The sequence below is a fragment of the Lissotriton vulgaris genome, chromosome 2_1 (assembly GCF_964263255.1).
Source record: "Lissotriton vulgaris chromosome 2_1, aLisVul1.2, whole genome shotgun sequence".
NCBI classification, from domain to species: domain Eukaryota; kingdom Metazoa; phylum Chordata; class Amphibia; order Caudata; family Salamandridae; genus Lissotriton; species Lissotriton vulgaris.
This window is the reverse complement of record NC_141687.1, coordinates 36,169,440-36,178,907: the sequence shown is the minus strand read 5'-3', so window position 1 is coordinate 36,178,907 and position 9,468 is coordinate 36,169,440. Positions and strand designations below refer to the sequence as shown.

The following is a 9,468-nucleotide window of genomic DNA, read 5'->3' as shown; positions in this document are numbered from 1 at the left end:
TGCTCCAATGTTTCTGCAGCTCAGGCCCCTGAAGTCCCAAACGCACCTGTAATTGCAACTGCCGGGGTCTGCTAACAGCATCAGGGCATCCTCGCAACCGGACATGGCCGCATATTAATCAAAAAAACACAAAGTTGCCCTGGTGAGGATGCCGCATACCTCAGGGTTACCACACATGACGCTGCAGGCAGATGCGTCGGCTGACTCCCCCTTTCATTCCAAAGCCAAACGCGTTTCAGGCTCCCTGGAGCCCTTGATCACTGGCGAAGAGTACACAGGAAACGGACTGAAGGAACAATTAATTTATTAGCATGTAAAGTCCCGCCCATATGGGCCCGAGGTATGCTGGACCTGGTATTTCAATGTGCTGCCTCGAGACTTGCAGTTCCTCTAACCCAGTGGAAGCCGCTCCTGTGCCTTGATAAAATGAATGTTCCTTGTCAGGAGAAAGGTTTGCCAGTGCCGCTACCAACTGCTCCAAACCCTTTATGCTCACACAAGAAAATGCAAATGCCAATTTCTCAAAAAATACTACATGGATTTACACCAAACTAAGGAAAGGCTCTTCTTGAATAAAGTTAAACTTTCATGATGAAGCTGGTCTAATTCTGTTCAGCATTTTTCTTTTATGGAGAGCAAAGATCCTATGGAAATTAAAATAAGTATATAGTTTTTATTTTCACTCCACCGCCCTATACTTTTTGCCTCTAACCACGTATGCCTTCTCTGCATGAAAGTTGCCAAGCTGAACCTAAAGTGCATACCTTTATTTTAAAGTTTTGTGCAGATTTGTCTTTGTGTCCCTGCCATGAGATGTTTTACCCCCACACATTTTTGCTACCACAGTGTGCAGGTGTCTTTGTGGGCCCATTTTTCCATATTTGTGCAGTGTTCGAGAAGGGTAATTTTGTGAGTGAGGTAGGCTGGTACCTGGTCCTAGAACCACCATCCCACAGACTGAATGTTGATTATTAACCTCACAGAGGGGTAGATGGCGGCTGCAGAGACAATTATAGAACTCGCCCAGGTAGAGATTTAAGACTATCCCTGGGGTTACGGTGAGATGTGGCCTCTCTTCCCTGGGAGAGATGGGAACATTCCAAATGGAACACCCGAGAGAGAGAGAGAGAGAGAGAGAGAGAGAGGACACCCTCATGGGACACATAATGAACAGGGGGCGGAGCTTAGTCAAAAGGAGATGGACTTTTCCCAACACAAACCAACAACAGCACATAGTCAGAAATCTGCTTTACTGTGTTTATTTTTTCCTCTTAGGTTTTGTCATTTGTTCCACACCAGGAAAGAAATTAGCAACTCAAAGAAAGGAAAATGGAGACAGAAGAAAAGAAAGGAGAAGAAAGAAGGAGAAACCTTTTCACAAAAGTCAACAATAAATAAATAAATATCATTATGCGAGGGATGAGCAGGCATACTCTCCCATGCCCACCCACGAGGCTTCTACCTAGTTCTGCTACAAATGTACAAAGCAAACAAAACACAGTCTGCTTGAGTTCTATTCTGCACAATCAGAATGACCTTAAAGCCAGGACCCTTCTGTCCAGACCAGAAGACTCCCCTCCAGCAAATGGCAAACAGTAAGTGACAAAAACTCAGGACCCGCCTCGACCCAGCCAGTGTCTCCTGCCCGAGGAGGTTGACCTGGAATCACATACCCAACCGCTAAAATGCTGGCAGAACGCCATGGGCGACAGACCATGATGGCTCCTGTCTTGTGGCGTGTGCTACCTCTCATCAGGTCGGCACTGGCAGAACCAGCTGGTGGCGGATATATGGAAGGCACCACCCACCCAATCCATCCCTGTAATTTTGCTCTGATCTTTGAAGGACTCTAGGAGGAGGGTTGAACAAGAATTGGAAGACCAGAAAGCTGCAGGTTTGAAGGACATGCTGCAGACTCCGGACATGCTGCAGACTCCAGACATGCAGTGTAGCACCGGGATATGCCACTAGCCGCCCTCTTCCTGTAAGATACGGCGGGATCTTGCTTGGTACTGCCAGCCCTGTGTGTATCTCCGCGGTGATTGGTGGCACCAGCTAAATGGATGAGGAAGGAGCATTGGGGGTACTGCACAGAGAACAGCTGAAAGGAGGCAATAGACCAACAGAGGCAGGGAGGAGAGGCAGGAACAGACCAATAGAGGCATTGAGGAGAACAGACCAACAGAGACCTGGAGGGGAGGCAAATACAGACCAATAGAGGCATGGAGGAGAACAGACCAACAGAGACCTGGAGGGGAGGCAGGAACAGATTAATAGAGGCATGAAGGAGATCAGACCGACAGAGACCTGGAGGGGAGGCAGAAACAGACCAAGAGAGGCACGGAGGGGAGGCAGGAACAGACCAACAGAGAGGCACAGAAGGGAGGCAGAATCAGACCAACTGAGGCACGGAGGGGAGGCAGGAAAGCAGTCTGTCCACATTGAGTCTGCTTTATTTCGGTCCTCCTCACACTGAAGTTGCGCTACACTGGTTGTGAGCCATGATCAGGAGACCAAAAGGGTTGCATGTGTCTAAGTGTATCAGTCTCTGGAAGAATGTTTGAATCTGAACTTGTATGCATATATGAGTAGGTATGGATTTGTTTTGTACGCTACATGTTGGCTTTGGTGAGTGAGCTTGTATATATATATATATATATATATATATATATATATATATGTGTGTGTGTGTATATATTTATATATATTTATGTATAGATATATATATATAAAAACATATGTGTGTGTGCATTGAAATATGGGCCCTCACACGTGTATGTGTAGCTATGTATTCTCCTAAATATTTGTGTGTTTGTCTGTGTCAGCGATTAAGTGTGCATGTTTTGGGGCATGATATGCATGAGTGTACATTGTGTGTGTGTATGTGTACCTACCTGATGACATACAGGTTGATTTATTAATTTAGCTTCTTTACAAGTATGAGATGAGCACTGCAGGGAGAGAAAAGGAATGAAGTAGTAGAGAAAAAGAAGGAAAGATGCAAGACAGCAAGAAAAGTGTAGCAAGATCTGGTGGGATAAAAGAAAATGAGGGAGCGGGAAGCCAGGAAGGAATGAAGCAAGATAGGAAAAAGGAGAAGGGAGAGAGAGAGAGGAAGGGTGGAAATAGAAAAAAGAAGCAATAGGAAAGATTAAGTAGGTAAATGAAGAGTGGAAAACAAAAGGATGAAAGAAAGAAAAAAACAAGGAGAACTGAGCAATAAGTAAACACTTAGGGGCAAGAAAGAAGATAAAGTGAAGTAAGGTAGAGTGGAAGCACGTAAGGCAGGGAAGACGGAAGGGAGAGAATCTGACACAAGGAATGAACAAAAGAAACTAAGCTGTAATGGGGTGAGAAAGAAGAGAATTGGGAGAGAAAGCAGCTGGCACAGGAAAGAAGGGAGGTGGAGTGAAGACAGAATGCTGGTGAAAAGATGAAAGACGGGGATACTGCTATTTTCGGAGCGGAATGATCCACTGATGAATAAAGGCAGGAGAGAAGGAACCAGTGAAAGAAGGTAAATCTGTCTGAAAGGAAACTAGGATCATAGCCTGGTGTGAGGATATGCCCTGTAGACCATGTTTCCCTCCCTGTATCCTGTAATAACCTAATGCCTAATTGATTACAGCGTGTCTGCTCAAACATACTCACTCTCCTCAATCATTCATAAAATGTCCCCTGATCTATCCCGTACGCCATGCCCCATCTTCGGTTATCATGAAGTGCTCTTTCTACAGCCGTAACTTACACAACATAAAGGCTGCCCCTCCCCCATCATGTAAATCCGTCTCCGTTAACCTCATCTCGTATGACACAACCCCACCCCTCGAGCCCATCAGCTAAAGAGGCTCTTCAAACAGAAACAAAGTATAAAGCAACTGCAAGCCAAAATATCTAAATCTGCAAGACATATGTGGTGTGTCCTTCAAGAGACACAAGGCCTTTCCAGAGGTGAGAGAGGAGAGCTTGGCAACCCAATCTACCTCTACACAAGAGGACCATGTGACTGCTCAAGGCACAGGCAGCAATGGATGTGTATCATGTCATGCCCTCGGATTTAGCCATCAAGCCAGGAGCAACTTTAAGGCGTAGTCATTATGCTACGCTTTGAGGGCTTGAAGGCGACCACAAGCCCAGAAGTGTTGCTGATTCTACCCTTCATAACCGGGTGCCGCCCACCGAGAGAACATCTTACACATAAACTGGGCAAAGCAGCAAATTTGACCCTTAATCTCAGATGCAGTTGCTTGAAAAAAGACCCCTCTTGGGGCCTGTGCAGCACTTTCTCAGAATCCCTCAGCGCTATCAGCCCCTCAACAGTATCTCTCCGTATCTCAACGCTGACCCTTCCCCACTCTAGACCTGTCCTGTCACCTCCACATACACCTCCTTCTCACACTAGCCAGTGGTTGTACCTTCAACTGCATCCTTCTTGGAGGTGGATTTCGAAGGCATCCAATAGAGCCCGTAAAACAATCCACCCCTTCAGGTGAAACAATATTCTGCTTTCCTCTCACTTCCTGTTGCTGTGATTTGACTACCTGCAATGAGGACATTCGATCCGCCCGTAAGAGTAACCCTTAAAAATCAATTCCATGTGGAAGTAGGAAAAGGCGGAGCGTTCATGCTATTTCCCATTCAGCTTCTAATCCCCACCCCCCAAATAAAAATTCTTTACAGTAATTGGTAACAAGACTTTGTGAAGTTCATGATTTTGTTATTAGAAAACCGTGATAAATAAGGTTACTGGTAAGAACCAGCCGTTGAAGTCATTTCCGGTTCCAGAATTGCTTTGGCCAGGCAATGGCACGCACGACATGGTCATGCATTATGTGTGCTGTTGGCAGAGTTACAGCATTCTTTTTACAGCAGCCCTTGAGGTATATTCAATAGTCTCTCACTTGGTGTTTTGTTAGCAGGAACGTCCAAGCCTCCATGTGGATCTAATGCATAGATCTATCTCCTCCTCCCTTATCCTCTTTCCTTCATGATGAACAGCGATATCACCCTGTTCTTCCGGAACTTCTGCTGACCCATCGTGGATCACTGGAATGTTCCTTGGACTCCTCCAGTCCCCTTGTCGAGCTGTGGAAGGGAAGGCAGAGTGAAGGTCACTGGGTGACGGGGGCTGGGGGCTGTTGTCCACCACCGTGGTAGGAGCGCAGAAGAACTTTGTGCTTGGTTAACGCCTCTGCTCGTCTCCTCTGGTTTTCTACCAGAAACTCTTTCAGGCGGTTGGTGGTAAAGGTCAGTGTCTGTCGGCGGAGCTTCATCAGGTAGGCGTCCTGAAGCCAGGGATTGGACAAGCACTCCCGGACAGAGGGTCGGCTCCTGTAAGAAAACACATAGAATAGAATGAACCACATGCAACTGGCCAACAAGAATCATACCAATGCACCTACTGCAACAACTCAATAATGTAGAATACCCATAACTACTCCCATGGTGTATCATACTCAAGTAAATGATGTGGAGTATCACAAATCCTCCCAAGGAGTATTATGCTCAAGTGAATAATGTGTAGTATCCCAGCTATTCCCATGGCGTATCCTATTCAAGGGAATGATATGGAGTATCCCAACTCCACCCAAGGCATATCATAATCGAGTGAATGATTTGGAGTATCCCAACTATTCCCATGGCGTATCCTACTCAAGTGAATAATGCTGAGTATCCCAACTCCTCCCAAGGCGTATCATGCTCAAGTGAATGATGTGGAGTATCCCAACTCCTCCCAAGGTGTATCATGCTCAAGTAAATGATGTGGAGTATCCCAACTCCTCCCAAGGCGTATTATACTCAAGTAAGCATGGGCTGAAAATTTGCGGATTTTCTGTGATTTCGCGATCCGCGAATCTCGCGAAATCGCGTTAAAATCCGCGAATCAGCGGGGACGAATTTTCAGCCAAGCACTTACAGGGTTACAGCAGCAGGTGCAAAAGTTGAAGCAAATTTTTTGTAACCTTTTACAAAAGGGTTACAAAGAAATTAACTTCAACTTGGGCACCTGCTGCTGTAAGCCTGTGAGTGCTTCCTGGCGCCTCGTTGCCTACTTGCAACTATTCTCTGACCCTGCTCTGACCATTGAAGCAGGGTCAGAGAATAGTTACAAGTAGGCAATGAGGCGCCTGTCACAAAAATTAAACCTCAACAGGAAGCACTGACAGATATAAAAACAAGCATTTGCAATGCAATAGGTCTCGCATTAGGAAAGTTTGAGCTATTGGTCTTGTAAATGACAATTTTTTTTGTTTATGTGTTGGTTTTGAAAATAGCTAAATTAATAGCTTTGTCATTTACAATGCAAATAGTTATAACTTTCGCAAATGTGACACCTATAGCATTTGTAATGCAACATGTTTTGTATTTACGTGACTTAGTTGTATTGATATTACAAATTACAATGGCTTTTAATTTTTTAAAATAATTAATACTTAAATAAAAGTGATTTTAATTTGTAATGGCAATAGCTTAAACTTTTGTAAATAACTTTTGTGAAGATTATGTTCAGTGTATTTTATTGTGACGAAAATCCAAGAACAGAAGTGAAATATTAACATCTTTTTATGACATTTGTAATAAAGTTTGAAACATTGAGAGAACATATTTGAACCAGTTGTTGTTGAATGGTTGCGCAGATTGATGCTGAGGTGGCGCTGAGTGGTGCTGTGGTGGTGCTGAGTGGTGCTGTGGTGGTGCTGAGTGATAATGTGGTGGCACTGAGTGATGCTGTGGTGGCGCTGAGTGATGCTGGTGGCGCTGAGTGGTGCTGTGGTGGTGCTGAGTGATAATGTGGTGGTGCTGAGTGATAATGTGGTGGTGCTGAGTGATGCTGGGGTAGTGCTGCGTGATGATGTGGTGATGCAGAGGGCAGAAAGGCACAAAAAGCAGTCTAACAAAGGGCAGAAGGGCAGAAAAACAAGGGAAAACAAGTCTAACAGAGGGCAGAAGGGCATAAAAAACCAGTCTAACAGAAGGGCAGAAAAACAAGGGAAAAACGAGTCTAACAGAGGGCAGAAGGGCACAAAAAACTAGTCTAACGGGGCAAAAAGGCACAAAAACGAGTCTAACAGAGGGCAGAAGGGCACATAAAACGAGTCTAACAGAGGGCAGAAGGGCACAAACACAAGGGAATAACAGAGGGCAGAAGGGCACAAAAAACGAGTCTAACAGAGGGCAGATAGGCAGACAAACAAGGGAAAAATTTGTCTAACAGGGCAGAAGGGCACAAAAAATGAGTCTAAGAGGGGGCAGAAGGGCAGAAAAACAAGGGAAAAACGAGTCTAACAGAGGGCAGAAGGGCACAAAAACAAGGGAAAAACGAGTCTAACAGAGGGCAGAAGGGCACAAAAAACGAGTCTAACAGGGGACAGAATGAATCCCGCAATGCGTGTTTGTCCACGAAGATGCCACCTTTTTGTGCAATACCTCTACTCAACTGGAGTACTTGCTACTGTCTAATCAGTAAGTGCTCCCTCGTTGGCTAAATGTATAGGGGCAGATTTACAATAACTGCTGCATCACCAGGGATGCGCCAGTTATTGTGCGCCGCAGCTCCGCCACCAATGGTGCGCCGCATTTATAATGCGGCACACCATGTGGCAAAAACGGCACAGATGCGTGACGCATCTGTGCCGTAAAAGCAGCGCATTGCTGGGGCTGCGTCGAGCTTGCGACGCAGCTCCAGCAATGCTCTGGGGGGCCCTATCTTCCCAATGCTGCATCAAACTTTTCGCCTGCTTCAAGCAGGCGCAGGGTTTTGATGCAGCATTGGCCTAAAAGTGACTGAGTGAATTCTTGTAGATTTCACTCAGCCACTTTTAGGAGGCGTTCCTGCGCAGGAACGTCTCCTGATGGCGCAGGGCTTTACAACGTGATGCATCTCTCAGATGCGTCTCCTTGTTAATACCCAGCACCATGGCGCATCATTTGTGCTGCCACTGAATCACAAAAGGTCTCGGTAGAGGGTGGGAGTGGTGAACCAGAGGGTGGCAGTGATGAACCAGAGGGTGACAGTGATGAACCAGAGGGTGGCAGGGGTGAACCAGAGGGTGACAGTGCTGGACCAGAGGATGGCAGTGCTGAACCAGAGGGTGGCAGGGGTGAACCAGAGGGTGGCAGTGATGAACCAGATGGTGGCAGGGGTGAACCAGCGGGTGGCAGTGGTGAACCAGAGGGTGGCATGGGGGAACCAGAGGTGGCAGTGGTGAACCAGAGAGTCGCAGTGGTGAACCAGAGGGTGGCAGTGCTGAACCAGAGGGTGACATTGGTTAACCAGAGGGTGGCAATGGTAAACCAGAGGTGCTGTGATGAACCAGAGGGTGGCAGTCGTGAACCAGAGGGTGGCAGTGGTGAACCAGAGGGTGACAGTGCTGTACCAGAGGGTGGCAGGGGTGAACCAGAGGGTGCTGTGATGAACCAGAGGGTGGCAGGGGTGAACCAGAGGGTGGCAGTGGTGAACCAGAGGGTGGCGGTGGTGAACCAGAGGTGCTGTGATGAACCAGAGGGTGGCAGTGATGACCCAGAGGGTGGCAGTGGTGAACCAGAGGGTGACAGTGCTGTACCAGAGGGTGGCGGGGTGAACCAGAGGTGCTGTGATGAACCAGAGGGTGGCAGTCGTGAACCAGAGGGTGGCAGTGGTGAACCAGAGGGTGGCGGTGCTGAACCAGAGGGTGACAGGGGTTAACCAGAGGGTTGCAGTGGTGAACCAGAGGTGCTGTGATGAACCAGAGGGTGGCAATCGTGAACCAGAGGCTGGCAGTGGTGAACCAGAGGGTGATAGTGCCGAACTAGAAGGTGGCAGGGGTGAACCAGAGAGTGGCAGTGGTGAACAAGATGGTGGCAGTGATGAACCAGAGGGTGGCAGTGGTGAACCAGAGGGTGCTGTGCCCATACACGACCGCATGGGTAACTTCGCCATGCAAGCGGCCCGCGAACACGCAAAAAGCCCAGCGAACACGCAAAAAACCCAGCGAACACACAAAAATCCCCGCGAACACGCAAAGAACCAAATATCCGCAAATTCACACGAATTCGCGGATTTTGCGGATTGCGAATTCGATTTCGCGCTAATTCGCAAATTTCGCCCATACTTATACTCAAGTAAATGATGTGGAGTATCTCAACTACTCCCAAGGCGTATTATACTCAAGTAAATGATGTTTAGTATCTCAACAACAGATGCTGGGCATGCGCGAGTTACAGCTGAGCGCCATAGCGAAATCGCCTACATTATACAACAATACGACCGGAAATAAAAGGGTAAGCGAAAATAGTAAAAAAGTTATGTTAAAAATAATAATCATGTTATATCAGTAAATACTTATATAATATAACAAAACAATGTAACCAGGAGCGCACACTATAAGGTAAAAGGATAGATCGTAAATGACTTCAATCTTGCTAAACAAAAGCATGCACCACACCAAGATGGCACGGATATTAGAGGTCATTAACAAACAAAACTGG

General features: G+C 46.7%; 1 protein-coding gene across 3 annotated transcripts in view; it reads right to left on the bottom strand.

Moving 5' to 3' along the window:
• Positions 1-1,231: 1,231 nt before the first annotated feature.
• SPEG (striated muscle enriched protein kinase) overlaps positions 1,232-9,468 on the bottom strand; it is a 1,422,155-nt gene continuing 1,413,918 nt past the window's right edge. For all 3 annotated transcript variants that reach the window (XM_086954403.1, XM_086954404.1, XM_086954405.1), the window contains one exon: positions 1,232-5,331. In XM_086954403.1, the coding sequence (XP_086810529.1) occupies positions 5,112-5,331 (220 nt within the window). In that variant the 3' untranslated portion in view covers positions 1,232-5,111. The remainder of the gene's footprint in view (positions 5,332-9,468) is intronic.